An 18,122-nucleotide genomic window follows, 5' to 3' on the forward strand; every position below is an offset into this window, starting at 1 on the left:
AGATGGTTGAAAGCTGTGCTAAGTAGTCATAAGTCTTTGTATTTAAATGTTAGAGGGTATCTACTGAGACAGACAGGCAAATATAACTAGGTGGTAGTGCCCCTGGGAGAGTAAAGGTCCATTCCCAGTCCTCTTCCCACTATGGGAAAACCCATTCTGCAGAAATGTGCCAATTCAAACATTTTAATAAAGTCTCTACTTAAGAACACAGAAATTTTGCAGGCTTATCACAATGAATACTGAAACATTCAACACTTTCAAGAAGGTTCATGGATAAGTAGACACCACTGGACAAAAGTAAAAAAATAACTGGATATCTCATTTTAGTTTTACAACACACATAGCAGCAAAGGAAAAAGCAACTAGTAAAAACATAAAACCACGGATGGAAATCTGTGGGTTTTTCTGACTTGAATGAAAGAAAGCTGCTTCAAGAAGCACATAAACAGAGTTAGCAGGAAACATCTTTACTAATTTACATGAGCTAATTTAATAAAATATGGGAGACAGAAAGAAACATACAGTCCATTTTCAGCTTTTCCTATACCTAACGACCTTTCTTCTCATTAGTTTTTCTTTTCCAAACTCTGTTCAGGTTTATGTTTCTACTGCTTTATGATTCTTGCATAAATTATTTTCTAAAAGTGATACTATCCTAAACAGCCATTATGTCAAAGTTACCTTTGATCTTCAGCTGTAGAAAGAGTTTTCATTAAGGAAATAAAATAAAGAAATTTGGAATGAAATGATTTGAAGATAAGAACAAAGACTTATCCCCAAATTATCTAATCCTGTGTATAAGTATGCATGATAATTGCCTTCTAAAGCTGGATGACGAAGAGAAGGGATAAATTACTTAGGAGTGCAGTAGAGCTTGAGACAAGGTTCAGAAAAAGAAAGGTCAGAGTATATTAAGAGTATCAGGCCAAAATTCCTGCAAATGAGATTTATTACACCATGGAGTCTGTTCCCTGAGACTGCTACTGAAGGCATGCTATTTTTTAAAGTCCAAATGGGCATTTAATAAATGAGTACCACACTCACAAACCATATACATAACCTGTTTTGTCATACCAAACTGAAAGAAATCAGCCCATACTCAAGCCTTTTAGTCATCACTACTTCACTCCATCTGTCACTCATCTGATAAAAGAATATAAATATGGATTGCTGTTTGGTGGGTGGTATCTTTTTTCCCTGTAAATAGGATAAGATTCATTCAGGTAAATTACGTGTGACTTTTTTAGTAAAGTGTTTTGGTTTGTTTTAAAGTTGCACTGTGTTTTCTGCCCTTCCAATCATTCCTAGGTCCGCATAGCTAGATAGCAATGTAAATAATTATCTTATAATTATTTCGCTCAGGGGGGTTGTTCAACCACCATCCACTGTGCCATCTGATCGTCATCCACATTCATTACACTGGAAATAAAGGCATCGCTACTGGACAGTGCAGTCTGTAGTGCCTGTCCTTTTTGAAGACAGAGAAATCTTAGCCTGGCATAAAGTAGCATGGAGAAGAGATGGGAAGAGAAGGGAAGAGTGATTTTCTCCGCTTTGTGAAGGTTGGAAGTGAAGTGAGAAGGGTAGTGATGAAAGTCGATATGACTATGACAAAAAAAGCTTTCAGCTATGACAGTTTTGCAGCATTTCCTGAAGGGGGGCAGCCTCTTGATCCTTTTTAATATCCTTATTAGTCTCCAGTTCAAGAAGCGTGTGTGGGGACATGTTTAACTCCCATTGAAGTCAATGGTTCTTAAGCATATGCTCAAATTTTTTCACAAATCAGGACTTTAATCTGTTCCTTATGTACATTTAGGATTACAGAGAAGTCTTCTGTTTTTGAAGTTGCTGGAAACATCAGCTTGCTGATGGGAGGTGGGGGAAGGGAGCAGGACTCCATCACTTTCAGAAGTTTGTAACTTTCTTGTTTATTTTTTTTTCTAATTTTGACCAGAAATATATCTGTTCACCTATTTTTTAAATCTTCTCAAATACTGTCTATTAGATTCTAATGTGTGCTGCAGAAATGTGAGTTACTAACACAACACGCTTTTAAGTTTTCATTAGTTATAAAGTCACAAGTACTAAGGTTAGTGTCTGGTTCCTCCCTCCTTCCTCTATAAAGTTGATAGAACTCTTACCAAAACCCAGAGATTTATTCCTAGCAAAGGGAAAGAAGAGTTGAGACAAAAGCTGTAAAACTGTCTCCGTCTTACACTGCAAATGCACCTCAATTCTGGCATTTAGTGCTTTTGGCTATTTCAGTCCTGGAACAGAACCCTCTTCACTGAGCCTGAAGGTTGTGCCAAACTGTATGGTGATTTTTGTGATATGGAAAAAAGCCCACTGGAGACTAGCCGGAAAGCAGCCAATCCTGTGATCTGATCCTCATGTGAATTTATGTCTCCAGAGTTCAGATTTAATATCTTCTGTAATTTTACCATGAACTCTATTTGCTGATACTACGCTGAAAAACTCTAGATACTTGAAAATAACTGCAAAATTGCCAAGTCCAAGTGCTCAGAATGTATCAGCAAGGCTCCTGTACTTTTCTTTTCTCTCCCTGCCTGCAGCTCCCTCATCCTCTCCAAACTGTTTTTAAAATATGTTCAGGAATGACATAGCACAGCATAACCCAGTGCTGGTCCAGTCAAATCAAGTGGACTATCCAGGTCCCTATCTGCCCTTATTTTAGATTTGATACACACATGCACACACACACACTTGCACACACACCAAATGTATGTTCATGGCTATTATATCAATGATATGGAATCACAAACAAATATTTTACTGTTTTCAAAATTCTTACAGAAAACTAGAGTGAAAGGACAAATTGCCAATGCTATTTAAAGAGTTTACAGGCCCCTTCAAAATGAGACTTTACTTTCCTTGAAGCACATTCCTTCTGGCACGAGTAATTATTACCTAAAGTCTTGGAATTAAGAGTGCCTCTTAAGAATGTTAGATTCATATTTTTTTCACCAATTTGGGTTAGTTTCCAGTACTCCCTTTTTACACAAGGGTCTGCTCAACACTGGGTATATCACTTGTATTAAATATTAACCATCAGCACTGTTATGTCTGGGTTGTGCTGGATTTCCACTATAGCTGTGTACAGAATCTGCTCTGTGGTGCACGCCCTTATGAAGTTAAGACCTCAAGAAGACGAGAGCACATGAAACATATTTTTTTTTCTCTTTTCTTTTCTCCCGTTTACTCTCAGCCTTGCACACTTTTCTGACACACCATAAATGCATACAAAAGCCATAACTGACTGACAGGTACCAAAAGTAAGTTCACAGTAAACAGTTGATGGTTTGAAGCCATTGGGATAATGACAGAATATTGCTTCTGGATGTTTCCTGCATGTACATGAGCCATACCAAAGGCAGAGAAGAGTGTGAATAGAAAAAGGACACCCTTCAGACAACACGGATTAAACACTGAGGTAGATAAGAAACCGGATCCAAAACACTGGCTGAGCAGCAGTTTGGCAATGCCTTACAGGGTAATAAGTTTAATTCTGAGAGGATAAGCTGGAACCAGAACGATTCTGGGAAGGGAATTTCAAAAGAGTTTGATTGAACGGTAGGATCATTTAATCAGTTTTGGTTTTGGCAAGGTTCAGAAAGGAGCCAAGAGAGGGCCAGGGTAGGGAAAGAGGATTTGATGTCTGCTAAGTGGTTTTAAAGTCAAATATTTGCAAAACAGTCTGAAAACATGTTGGAGAGAAAATCTGATAAAAGCAACATGCAAACTCTCATGGCAAAATATGACCTTCTAAACCATAGCTCTCACCCTGAGGAGAACAAGCAGCAGCCCATGGCCTTGTACTGGCAAAACCAAGGACAAAGCTGTTTTGGCCCTGTAAAAAGATGCTTTGTGCTTCCCCAAGGTCTCTTTTGTGAGCATTATTTTCCTATGTCTGTGCATTCCTGCCCTGGAAGCAAAGGAAATGCTGTCTGCTTTTATGAAGAAACTTGAAATTAACTGCATAAAGCTAGCTCTTAGGCTTTATGCAGGGCCAAGATACATGAGACATTAAATGGCATGGCAGTGAAGGTACAAAGGCTGATTAGTGAGATTTTTGTGCTTCTTGTGCAACATGCTACACATCCCCTGGACTTGCTTCCATTCCCAAACTTGCAGAAGGACTCTTCCAGAAGTATTTAGGGAACACATACCCCCAGCAAATAACTTCTGATCTAGTAAGGGTCCACGTAGGGTCATGTGAATACCTCAGATAAGAGCAGTTACTTCCTGCTTTTCTAGCTTGGTGTGGATTTCACCTCTGCCTTTTTTAGTAAGACTCTGCTGATACATTAACAAGGTCCTTTTAATTAATAGACCAGCAATAACATGTAGCCAGACTCCACTATATGGGTAGCATCAAGCTTTCAATTTATCCACATAATCAAGTCAGCCACATGTTTCAAGGTTAAAATGGATGCAGCTTTTAGTTCGTGTATGTGTGAATTAAGACTATCAATTAGCTGTGGAAGCATGCTTGAAAAACACAAAGCAAGCCAGAGTCTTCATAAATAATATTTTTATGGTATCTACCCATATGTTGTGGAACAACAAACACTTCTTAGCCGCACACCATCAAGCTGAAGGAATCAATGACTGACTAGCAACTGACACGCCTGTGCTTAACTTTTTCAACATCATACTGCTAATTTCAAGCGAATTACACACTGTAACCTAAGTTTTGACAGGATGGGAGCATCAGTGTACAGACTGGCAAAGCACTGAGTTACTTTTGCAGGAGGGAAAGAAACAGCTTTCCCAAGAACTTTGAAGGACTGGGTCATTCTGTAAGTTATATTTCACCAAACACACTTCAAAAAGGCTGGACACATTCAGCTACTGTACTTGAAACACACAATCTGTATCCAAAAAACAGTGTTTGTTTTGGTGTCATGTCTGGCAAAGCTCTCCCGATATGTTTGCAAATACAAAAATATTAAATCTCTGATACTTCTCATGCCAGCAGACTACAAATTCAACTGGCACCTTCTGTGCATGCCTAAACTTCAGTTTGGAACCAGTGACATAAAGATAGCTTTATAGTGTTTGAATACTGTTAGAGTTCTGCACATACTCTCACATTAAAGCAGTAAAGATGTTTGACTTGTAAAGTTGTAGCAATGTATCAACGTGTAAAAAGCAAAGGGGTCAGAATGAGCAGAGAAAAAAAATTAAAATGCAAAGTTAAACCAAAGCTACAGGAAAGTTTGGCAGCATATTTCTTCATAATGTAAACCAATCCAAAATATTTGCAGCCTTGTCTCCAGCTTTTTCTCCTTGTGTATTCACATCATTTTTTTTATTTATAATTTATGTTGTTCTATTCACTACTTTTAATATTAATATATTGTTTCATAAAAACAAGTAATACAGGCAAAATAGTCACTCTTTTTATTGGTCCAATAATATAATCTATTAGAAAATCATGTAAATTAAGAGTGGTAATAATACAAGAGAAGATAGTGCTGCAGATTCAAGATGCCTTATGGATAACTGCTAATGAAGCCTCCTATTTTTATCTGACTCTGCTCCACTGATCGATAACTGTTTCATCTTGCATTGCCTACCAATTAGACTAACATTACCTAAAAGTACTGTTTTATGTAGCAGATCACTGTAGTTCTTAAGATATTGTAGGTAAACATCTAATGGAAATCTGATTAAAGTGTGGTATTCTTGTTTTGCAATAAAGTGTTCATTCTGCAAGGATAAATAGAAATTGAAAGGATATACAGGCATACATTCCTTCAGAAATGGACTTGTGTAAAAAAAAAGAGGGAGGGAGAGGGATCCAGGAGTGAGACCATTAGTGTGTATTGTCCTAATGTCCTCAGGAACGCAAAGACTTAGCATACAGCTGAGGCTTGAGGTTATTGTGGTACTCCCAAAAAAAAAAGAATATAAAAAGAATTTAGAAAAAAAAGCAAAAAAAAAAAAAAAAAAGCTTTATGCTGCTACATCACTTCTGAGTCAATCAAATCAGTAATTCCAAAGTGCAGAGGACTTGCAAGATTCTCAGTTCTCCCTAAGCCATCTGTAAGGCAAGTAAGAGTTGTGGACTTTTACTAGGCTTTAAAGTCTAGTTCAGAAAATACCAGTTTGAAAGGAGTGAAGATGCCTTACCCCCCCTTTAGACTGCTGTTTTCTTCTGGCAGAAAATACTGTCTGGAATTCTAAGCACAAAGCTTTACAATGCATCTTTGAGCAGTTGATGGCTGCCCAGGCTTCCATTCACACCATTTTTACCAGCTCAGTGTACCAAAGCGTTTCAAAATATGCTTTTGTATAGTTTATCAAGAGATCTGACTTCAGTTCTTTCTCCTTCACTAAACTAACTGATATTTTTATGAATTTAGGAGGCATCTAGTCACTGTTCCTACCATTCTTTTTATGGTAATAAGCACATTTTAACAAGTAGGCTTTGCTTGTCCACATACCCTGTAAGGATGGGGTCTGCAGCATTCTGGTGTTCTGCACCAGCTGGAAGAAAATAAAAGGCTTGAAAAACTACTGAGACCTGTGTGCCTGAGGAGACTCACTCACCCTGTAAAAACATCCCCTTTCAAAGAAGCCCCCATGCACATTCAGGGTACACTGCGTACTTCTATAACATGCCATTTTTTGCTGGGCAGGTAGAAAACCCCATGGTTCATTCAACTCTCTTCAGAGTTATGTTGTCAGTCCACATATGTCCAACAGATTTTTTAGAATCTATTTTTAGAACGACCAAAGTGGGAAACAGTTTTTTCCGCTTGGTAAATTTAAGTGACTAATGCCCCCAGTTCATCAATGTGTAAACATACACTTAACTTCAGGTGTATTTGTATCAAAGTTATCTGACTAATTCTGCTGTGAAGTCCTGGCTCCACTCAATAGTTAGTTTTGACTTAAGCAAACCCAAGAATTCATTCATCTCCCAACATACAAAATTAAATGTATGCTGGCATCATCATGGGACCACAGTCTAAGAATTAAAACCCACAACGGTGTCAGAGGCTACTGAAGTGCATCTAACGCAGTTTATGTAAGGCAGCATTTGTTCAGGCTCACTTGCTAAAAATAAAAAAAAAACTTATTAGAGATCTGAGAGCATGCAGAAGGAAAGCTTTTAAAAGCCTGCAGTAATCTGTTTCAGTTTTAGTTTTTCATATCCTATTTGCTATAAAATAATGTTCAATCAACCAATTTTTCTCTAGTTCAAGAGGCAGCTTCATAAAAAGAGAGGAGAGAGAGCAAGAAAGAGAGAGAGGAACAGAAAGAAAGAAGGAGAGAAAAGAAGACCGAGAAAGCCAGAGAGAGAGAGAAAGAAAAGAAAGAAAAGAAAGAAAAGAAAGAAAAGAAGAAAGAAAAGAAAGAAAAGAAAGAAAGAAAGATCACTTGGCTTCCAGTTAGGGTTTCATAATCCACTGGATTTTATTGGTTTAGTAGAACTATGCCTTTCCATCATAAATGAAAGATGTGACTCATTCCTTTGAGACTTGATTCTTCTGCTGTTTTGTCAATTATTTTGTTTCATTAGTTAAAAAGAAAGATAAAAGGAAATTTAGGTTCAAATACAAAATAACCTTTCCTTCAAATGACCATTAAGTTTTCATGTCTGTTTTCTTCTGTTTATGTATTTTAAGGGCCCCTTTTCCCATTACTGCAAGGTTTATTCATCACAGGTAACTTTCAAAGTACGGTTCAGACTGCTTTTTTTTCTTTGTATCGAGCAAGAAGCTCCAGTGATTTTAAACTGCATGGTACTGAATGATTACATTCATCATTAAACAACAAAATATTCAGTAGCCAATTTCCAAATGTGACTTCTGATTTTTCTTTTGATGTATAATCACATGCCTATTTAGTAATATGCACAACTTCCACTCAAGTAACCTACCGCCAAAACTATTTGTAAAATTAACATTCCATATGGAAAATAAACTCATGTTACAAATAGGCGGTATGTTACTGTCTTCTGTAGGTCCAAGATCTCAAAATGAAGGACATCCTCCCTAATTTACAATGAATATTACATCTTTAATATCATTGATGTTAACAAGCAGAATTTTAAGAGCCCAAGTTGTCTATTTATAACACTAGTAGAAGACTTCAAAAGAAACTTTTCATGTATGACAATGAACTGTCTACTACTATATCCCATTATATTAATGATTTTTTTGCCCACTCTGCATCACTTAGTGAATGCTAGGATACAGTAATGTAACTCTGCATTAGCAATATTACAGATTAATACATAAAATTAGAAGTTATGGAATAACATCAGTGTGATTTACATTTTTGTCTATTAAAATATTATTGTAAATGGATATGGTTTAGGTAAACTTATCAAAGGACACAGACTTTGTAATACATATTCATAAATAACAAGGACAACAAATGCTAGAAAACTAAGACCAAGGGCAGCAGTGTTTTTTTAAACAAGCATTCTTTTGCTGTGTTTGCCGCTGGAAGCATGCAAGACAGCGCAGCACAAAAAACATGAGCTCTAGCATGGCTAACTGGTCTATCTCCTTCTCACAAGCTAAGCTACATTCACAGTTAAGAACAGACATCTTAAAATCTGGTACTACAAAAAATCAGTGGGAGCTTTGTCATCAGTATCTTCCAGGTGAAACTTCCCTTAGAATGTGTGTTTATAAACTTTAGTAACTTTTTTTATTCAAACACTTAAGCCTAGATTGTGTGCATCCAACACAATTACACCAGGCTATTTTTCAATTGAAACTTTCATGAAATATAACGGAAAAGCAGTTACCCAGCCATCAAAGACCCCAGACACTCACCCGAGAAGTCAAACGCCTTCTTGCTGCATACACCTATGCAGCCACACAAACTCATGCTGGTAAAGGTGATGCGATTGCCTGGCTGAGAAGTGGGAGGAAGGCTCTTTGCTGCGGGGTGGCTGCACACTGTCTCGCTCCTACTCTGCCACCAGCAGTGCTTGAGAAATGGTGATGCAGATCTGTGAGTCTTTAAAGCCTACTACGAAAAGCACGCCTGCACACACATTCACACAAAGCTTTTCATTTAATAAAAACTTACAGTACTTTACAAATGGAAGGAAAGCTCTGCTGTAGCCATTGTATGGGTTGAGGAAACAGATATAAAAGGACAGGACACAAGTTTGAGATAGATCATAAGGCTGGGTTAAGTGCCCAGCTGTGCACTGATGTAATGAAGTGGCCTCAAGCACTGTTTATCAAACTTCTCTAAACCCACACTATCTTAGTTAGAAACCTTATTAGCGACATATGCAAGTATTTATATTTAAAAAATATGACTTTCCTTTCACAGCCTTTCAAGTTGCATTCTTAAGTGTATTAGAACAAGGACACAGGATAACATAGCAAAAATAAGGATTGAACCCAACCCCACCATAACTACATTTTACTGATGGATTTAAATTTTTCTCATTCTAGCAATGAAACCAGACTTCTTTCTTTTTCTTTCCAGAGACTGGGAAAACTGCTCGGTAGAATACATTTTGCTACTGAAACATGCTACAGCAAACATTCATGCTGCTGTGTAATATTGTATTTGCTGAAAGCAATAATCCAGATTATTAGCAGACAGCAGCAAAGATAATGTTGTCACCTTCCCTTGAATTTCAAGACACAGAGCTCAATCCTGCTCTTGAGGATTTCAGAGATACAGCATATGAAGTCATCATGTCACTAAAGAATGAGTATTTCCAAACGGCAAACTATATGCAGATGAACAGGCTCATTAAAAAAGCACTTAATAAATAATTAGCAAGTCTAAAACGGGCAACAACTCTGATAAAAAAAATCCAGAATCTGGTTACTTACTGTGCAAAATACTAGAGAAGTTATTCTAGATATGTTAGGACAAATTTTATCCTAGGATGCTAAGACCAATGAAATTAAAATTAAATTTATATATATAATGCTGAATTGGCAATGCTCAAATAAGCAGGCAACCCTAACATTTTACCCATCAATATATGCAAGAATTATAAAGCATTTCTCTTTCCCTACCATGCAACAGCAGTTTAAAAATCCTGAAATGTAACTACAACTATAATTTTTTGAAAAGTTTTTGTGACATTTTCTCCAGATATTGCCAGAATATGTGGATCTTTAAGCCCCACGTGTCCGTATCTCCTTCTACATTTGGTTCTAGTACAACACCTCATAGACATCCAGACCCCTTGGTGACTTTGCTTTGAAGACTGGGATCCCTGATAGTGCTTAATACAAAATAATACCAGAATAACATGCAATTACATTTCTGTGCTGAAGATTTAAAACAGAGTAATACAATTAAACTCTAATGGCTTAAAAAACCTTGAGCACTCCAATAGTTACACTAGAGTCAATAGACCTTCTCACAAAAACATTTGTGCTCCTGTCTGGATTGGGACGGCAGGTTGGGGGGGGGTGGGGTGTGTGTGTGAGTGTAAATCCTACTGAATTATATGTATAAACAGACAGAAATACATAATTAGAGGCCATACTTATTTCTGTCTACACAAAATTACTCTTTGGCTATGGGCAAAGAATTCTGAAACTGTATTAGTAAAATAGTGTTTAAAAATTTTGCAGTCCTAGAAAAGTTCCTGATTGTGTTTCCTGAGAGCAAAAGTGAACATACTGCAAATTTGCAACTATTAAACAATCCAGCAAGCAGCCTGTTAGCCAACATTTGCTAAGCAATCACCCTTAAAAGTTTTCTCCTAGAAGTATGATCATTATTCACTGGATTTTGAACTTGTTTCATTTCTGAAATCTACAGAGGTGTTTTGTTGTTGTTGATGGGGTTTTTTAATGGTAAGTGATGCTTTGACACTGCTTACCAAACAAATTAACTCTTTCCAGAAAAACTATGCTTTATCATGTATTTTTTCTTGCTTCCGTTTACAACCACGCTGAAAAGCACAGACATATTGATGAATCAGTTACACAGTTCTTTTTGACTACAAGTGTGCAGCTCATTTTTCTTCATGATGTGTTTCAGAAACCAATCAGAAGTCCTCAAAACCCATGATTTCACAGTATTTATAATCATTTATCAAAATGACCTGCTTTTTAGAAACCATTTCAAACAAGTACATATGATTTATGATATATAGATCTGTTTAAAATAAATGCCCTGGAGATGTAACTTTTTACTGCTTGCATGCTGAGAATAGGTAGGTTGTAAAAGATGTTAAAACACTGGAAAAAAAAAGTATTGTTTTCTTTCCATTTGATTTCTTAGTGAACAAAAACCAGCAGAACAGCTATTGAAACACTGGATTCCTGAATTGTTTTTGTAGGTTTAACAGCAGTGTTTCTGTATTATACTATTGTAAATAGAGTCAAAAATATGAATAGTTGTTATTACCTGCTAGCCTTTCCTTGGAAATCTGCACCATATAAAAACATTTTTCCATGTCAAACTTTAAAAAATAAAAATAAAAATAAAAATGAAAATAAAAATTAAAAAAGGTTTCTCATGCCTGGGGACATGTGTTTAATTACATTAAACTTTAACTGGAATCAAATTTGCTTATAACTTGCATTTATCTATCGCAATTAAATGTTTGAATAGCTATAGTGCTTAGAAGAACTCCATCAACAGTACTCAGCCTCCCCCTGGTCTTTTCAGCATAGTGCAGATATTTTTTTTGCCATAGGATTTTAGGCTTCCGTAGGGCTACCGGATTCACTTTCTTTTTGTATTTCTTAGTAAACCAAGATTACACTTCCTATATAGGCATTGGTATGCTTTTCTCCTGACTGAAGTTTTAAGAAAACTTGGACTTAAGTGAGCCAACTTAGACAACCGCAGTAGTAATTTTGCATTTGATATGTTCCGCATCATCTCAGAGCGAAAACCTACTTTATAAAACCCAGAAATAAAATGGCCCTAAAAGTTACAGGCAAGTAATGAGAAGAGGAGGCATTAGAAAAATCCAAAGTATTCCATATAGAACAACTCGTACCACAAAGCAACAAAGCACTCCAAGAATATGTTTTTTATACACTCAGCATGGTTTTCATCCGCACCTCATTAGCACACAGATAATTCTGACCATTAGTGCACTTTAAAATCAGCAATTTTATTTGTAACCTAGACTCAAATTTAGTATCGTCTTTTTACTCCTACATCCTTGACACATGCAGAGCTGAGTTACAAAGGCAAGGATGCAGATGCCATTATTCACTGCAAAATGTTAACATCTAAAGATTTGTGTGCATCACTTCTCAACTCACAGGCTAGTTTACTGACCCACTTCTGGGCCTACGCAGGTTGGAAGGAATGTTCTGAAGATAATGAGAGAGCAACTACAAAACCTGGAGACGCGGACAGCTGTAGCAGGCAGGGGTTGATGACTAGAGTAAGCAGTATTTCCCAGTCCTTTACAACCAGAACAGTGGACAATTTCACCCTGTTCTGTAGCAGCCTATCCAATATCTTCAAAGGGAACTTCCCAAACTGCTTAAACCTGGGTTAGGGCAAAAGAAAACTGTAAGTCAGACAGCTTATAAAACTACCATGAAAGCACATTTCACCTTGCTTTCTCAATCCCAAACAAAAGCGTAACAGAGCAGACTGCAAAATGTTTCTATCCTCCCATTCCCCTGCAATATGTTAATTCCAGGGGAAACAAGCTAGCACAGGGACAAACACACAGTTCCTATTGTCCAAAATTTTGCTCGCCCTCTGGATTTTTGTTTATAATTTTTAAAAATTACACTCCCGCCATCGTAACAAATAAGTAAAATGGGGAATCTCTGGTGGTCAATTTTCAGAGTATCTTTATGGCTGAGCAACAGTTACTAGCTGGGGAGATAAATGACACAAGGAATGCTCACGTTTTACTTTCTTTGAACGATCTGTATACTCAGCTTTACAAATCAACGTTCCTGATCTTAAACATCCAGCAATAAAAGCAGAGTAGTGCAAGAAAGGGGTAGCCTAAGGTTAATTCAGCTCTGAAATGCAGAACAGATTCAGTGCTCAAGAAAACACTAACATTCTGTGGCTTTAAGTGATATGCTTAAAAAGAGGAAACATATCTGTAAATAAGCAAGAACATCAATAATTGTCTCAGAATGCTGGCACGGAAACTTAAAACAGTCTCTCTTCACTTCTTAGTTATTTACTATTAAGACTTTATACAAATGCTTACTGAAATAGATCCAAGTGTGATGAATATGTCTCCCAAAAGTGAGGAAGGCGTGGATTAAATTCTTTCAAGTACAGTAATTTGTTTTAAAAAAACAGCTTAATGAGAAATAAAGGGGGTGATTTTTAATCAAACGAGGGGCAATTATGGATGACAAATACAGAAATGCAGCGACTTAAAAATAGTTCTTGCTGCCATACATTAGAAGGGCATTAAATATCCAGCACCAGAGCTCAGGCTTCATAAAGGGGTGGGGTTAAATGTTCAGTCCAAAACTCAGGCTTTCCCTGAAGAAAAACCAAAGATACAGCAGCTAAACAGTTGCTGTCGTCAAAAGATGCCCGTTTTCAGTTTGATAGATCCACGATTGTGTGAACAGCCATAATATTTTTTTCTTAGGGAAAGGGAGGAGGAAATAGTTACCTGCCTTTATCTTCAGAAAGTCTTAGAAAGTGAGATTCGGAGTAGAGCACAAGAAAAGCCTAACCATGGCTAAAGGCTCCGAACCCTTGTCCCCAAATCCAGTGGAAGACTCCAGTCACTTTGAGGCTAAGGTTTGGGACTTTCCCTCCTGGTGGTTTTTTTGTTTGCTTTGCAAAATGATATAAACAGAAAGCGATGCAGATACTTCCCTGACAGTGAGAGGGACCAATTTCCTTTCTTTCTTCAGCTTTAGATCGACTGACAAATACAGTAAGTCCTTACACCCGCAGGCATCCAGTTATGTTCCCAGCCGTAACGAGGACTCAAATTTTAGCGTTTCTCATACACCTCACAAAACCAGAGATTTCCTTTTATCTCATAAAATGTAATGAAGATGCAACAATAGATTTTGCCACCATTTTTAACTAAATACGGGTTTTAATCTTGGAAGAGTTATCAGCCCGCAGACCAGCTACGTAAGATTAAATTCAGTTAAACCCATTCTGAATTACTTGTAAACGTTTCTTAATGTATCGGACAACAAAGAAAATGATGATATCCTTGAGGGCTGTTTTTTAAAATAGTTTCTGTTGCTTACCACTTTACCAAGTTCACAACGTTTCAAGTGAAAAGGTCATGGTTTCACTTGTGAACTTCATAAATATCTGGAATAACCTTTCACTTTCTCTTCCTCAACAACAAACAATTTGGTGCGCTTGCTCTTGTGTTTCCAAACCGTTGAGCCCTCTCTTTCTCAGGTGCCTCCTGCCTGCCTCGCTGTTTTTGATGACACCACCCCCCCACCCCCCCGGTTTACGTGTGCCCTAAGGGAAGTGCCATCTGTCGCGCTGCCTCCGCCGCGTGGCTTTTGTCAGAGCGGGGCTGTGACAGGCTTTGCCGTTTTAGAAAGCGGAGATTTATGTCAAGCTGTTTTTTTGCGTGCTCAGTGATGCCAAATCATCGCCCTGGAATGACTGCGAGTCTACAGTAGTTTTTCTGCTCGTCTTGAAGCAAGAACTGCAGCGATTTTAAAAGGCAGGCAGCTCCTTCCCTCCCCCCGCCCCCGCCACCAGCAAACTGAGGTGCGGTGGCTTTCCGAAACCCCTGTCCGCGCCCGGCCGCTTTCCAGGCTCCCCCTTTTGCCCCTTCCCCGCGGAGGATCTGATGCAGGCGCCCCCAGATGATACGGGGCAGCAGCAAGGCACCGGCTCCTCTCCCGAATCCCACTTCCAAGGCAGCTTCCAAGCGTTGTGCAATCGCCTGGGAACCGCAGGCAGCTCCGCGGCGGAGGGGCGGAGGGGATGGAGCGCGCTATATTCCGAATTTTGAAGCGGAGGTGGCGTGTCGGGCCGGGGGGAGGGGGACGCGGGGCCAGATGCGAAAATCCTCACCTAAACTGGGAACGTTTCGCTCCCTGCCCGTAGGAAACTCTCCCCCCGCCGCCACCACCTTCATTTCATGCTCTATCACGTGCTGGATTTTGACTTTTCGCTCGCCCCCCCCCCCCCCCCCGCAGCCCTAATCAAGCTCGCCCCGGTGATGGAGAGCCCGAGAGCGCGCCGAGGAAGGAGCGCCCCGGCGGCCCGGTGTCCGCGGGCGGCGGCTTCACGGCGGCGGCCGGGGCCAGCCGAGCCCAGCCGAGCCCAGCCGAGCCGCGGCGGGGGACCCGGGCCCAGCAGCGCAGCTCCCCCCGGCACCCCCCGCCCGGGGGTCCCGCCCCGCAGGGGAAAGCGTGAGCCGTTACCTGAGCTGTCGCTTTTCCTTTTGCCGGACCTCTTCTCTGTTTCCACCGGGGACAGAGCCTGCCTGCCATAGTCCCCAGGCGCACACGCTGCCCCCGTGGGGGTGTTAGTGCCCAGGCTGGAAGAGTTTGAACACAGGACGGGGGGGCTGCTGCCCAGCTCCGGGGGTCCTCCTGAGTCGGGCTGAAGGCAGAGGCTGTGCCTGGCCGCGGCGGGAGGAGACGACATCTGAGGAATGTGCCAGTTCGTCTGCAAAGCCTGGTGCTGCTGTTGCTGGTGGTGGTGGTGGTGGTGGTGGTGATGGTGGTGGTGCCCCCTATGATGCTGGCTGGCAAACATGCCCTCCTCATTGGGGTATCCCGCTATTATGCAAGAGGAAGAAGAAGAAGACAGATCAGGGTAGGACATGTGGTCAGATCTTCCATGCAGGGCAAGAGAAGACTGGGAGAAAGGATGCAAGCTCTGCGCAGTGGCATGGGGGCTGCGCAGGCAGCCAAAGAGTGTGTGATCCATGGCATGCAAGTCTCAGGTTCCAGGCAGGAGAGTTTAGGAAAGATCCAACTTCACCACCCTTTGTCAACTTTCACTGTAAACAGATCGGGGTTGGGATTTTTTTTTCCAAAACGGCAACGACAGACTTTGCAGCAGGCAGCTGAGCTCAGATAATCCAGGTCTTTAGCCCTAGTGGCCAGTCTCCGCTGCATAAACACTCGGACCTAGATGAGCCTTTCTCAGAGCTGCTCAGATGTCAAGAAGTGGGAGAGGTTGAAGCCAATAGAAGGTGGTCCCAGAGAACTGCTCGAAGGGGGAAACGGCTCCGAGAGGTTATAAATACAGTAGTGTGTAATGTGAGCTGGGGGCTGGCTTAGCAACACAGCACTGACCACATGCAAACTCCCTCCAAAACGCCAGCGCCGTCCCCGCGCCCAGCCGCTCCGTCAGCGGGCGGTAGCGCTGCGCGCCCGCGCCCCGGGCGCCCGCGGCAGCGGAGGGGGGGCGGCTCCGCGGGGGCGCAGCCCGCCTCTCCCTGCCCCCGGGCGGGTCGCGGGAGCGCGCCTCCCCGCCGCGGCGACCGGCGGGGCTGCCCCGGGGCCCGCAAGGCCGCACGCGCCCCCCGGGGCGGATCTGGGGGGGGGGGGGGGGCGGGGGAAGGGCGGGTGCCGGCCGTGCCCCCGCGGCCGCCCCGTCGGGGCCGGCGAGGCCCGCTCGGGGTGCCGCCGACCCCCGAGGAGCGGGCAGTGGAGCGTAATAAAGACGTGAGGCGAAATCGCGGGGCTCACTCCGGGGTGGCGGGCGGGGGTGCGGGGGCTGCGGGGGCTGCGGCCTCCCCGTTCCCCGCGGGCCGGAGGGCGCTCGGCAGCGCCTCACCTGCGCGCCCAGGTGTGCGGGCGCAGCGCGCAGGCGGCCACGGCGGCCGGCCGCCGCCACCCCCCGCGCCGAGCAGCGCCGTGCGGGTGCGGGGCATTCCCCCGCTCCGCTGCCCCGCGACCCCGCTCCCGGGGCGAGCCGCAGCGCTGCCCCGCTCCCCGCACGCCCCGCACGCCCCGCACGCCGTGCCCCCTGCACCGGGGGCTTGGCTCTGCAAGGCTACGGCCGGCGCTCACCGGGCGATCCCGTCCGGCCGCAGAAAGACAAGTTCCCCTTCCTGCCCCCTGCCCCTTCAAAAGGAGAAGTCTCATGATTTTTATTCCCTATATCTTCATCTTCTTCGTTGCGGTCTTTAGCGGCTCAAGAGGGACGACCCAGAGAGCTTGGCTTTTTTTTTTTTTAATCTTTTTTTTTTTTTTTTTTCTTTTAACATGAGTCTAGCGGAATTAAGAGCAGTCACGAAGGCGGCTGTGAACTGGTCTAAATTAGGGTAACGCACTTATTGATCACCGACCAAAGAGGTGCCCGCTGCGGAAATGTTTTGTTTCTCATTCCTTAGTCCACGCTGTACCTTCCTCCTCCTCCCCCCCAAATCAGAATTAAAAAAAAATAAAAAATAAAAAAAAGATTAATAAAACAAAACGAAAAGGAAAACCATCGCGCTCCTGCAAGTTAAGTCTAAAATTTTAGGTCCATGTGTGAAAGATAAAATGAATTTCAATTGCTATTGGAAAAAAATCAGCAATTGTATGAGATTTGCAAGAGCTAGTTTCTTAAACGGAAATTGAGTCCTATTTTGTGGGAAATTAGTTTTGCAGACTTTCTGAAAAAAAAAAAATCTAAAACTTTTGTTCAGCAGCTGCTCCGCTTTTCCCTGCAGTTTCAGACTGAGCTGGAACCTGCAGCAGTCTTTCGACGGTAAGATTTTCCCCCCTTTTCTGACATCTAATGCTTTTTAAAAATTGTCTTTAGATTTAACTGTAACAATGCGGTCTTTAAAAAGAGAGTGGCGTCCAAAGCAGAAGTTGCTGCCTCTGTGCACTGTTCAAAACTTGATATTTCTTCGGAATAAAGGAAATATACAGTTACAACACTGATGAAATATTTTGTGCTTTTCATTGTGTTTATCGTTTCAATATGTGCTCTAATATTGGAAGAGAGGAGTACAAAGAAAACTCAATGGCTGAACCCCTCTTGGGTTAGCTCACTCGCCGGGCTGCGAGCGCAGGGGTGGTGCTGGTGTCCCCCAGGCACGGGCAGTGCCACGAAGCAGCGGCTGCGGGGCGCTTACCGGCCGCGGCGGCCCCGCCGGCCCCGGCCCGTCTCCCCGCCGGCGGCGGCCCGAGGGCCGGCGGGGGCGGGCGGCGGGGCCGGGCGCGGGCGGCCCCAGGTGGGAGCGCGGCGAGCGGCAGGGTGGC

General features: G+C 42.1%; 1 protein-coding gene across 1 annotated transcript in view; it reads right to left on the reverse strand.

Moving 5' to 3' along the window:
• MEOX2 (mesenchyme homeobox 2) overlaps nucleotides 1-16,143 on the reverse strand; it is a 55,244-nt gene extending 39,101 nt beyond the window's left edge. The window contains exon 1 of the mRNA XM_037386749.1: nucleotides 15,339-16,143. Within this exon, the coding sequence (XP_037242646.1) occupies nucleotides 15,339-15,849 (511 nt within the window). The 5' untranslated portion in view covers nucleotides 15,850-16,143. The remainder of the gene's footprint in view (nucleotides 1-15,338) is intronic.
• Between the last annotated feature and the right edge of the window lie 1,979 nt (nucleotides 16,144-18,122).

Source organism: Falco rusticolus, chromosome 4 (genome assembly GCF_015220075.1).
Source record: "Falco rusticolus isolate bFalRus1 chromosome 4, bFalRus1.pri, whole genome shotgun sequence".
Lineage (NCBI taxonomy): Eukaryota > Metazoa > Chordata > Aves > Falconiformes > Falconidae > Falco > Falco rusticolus.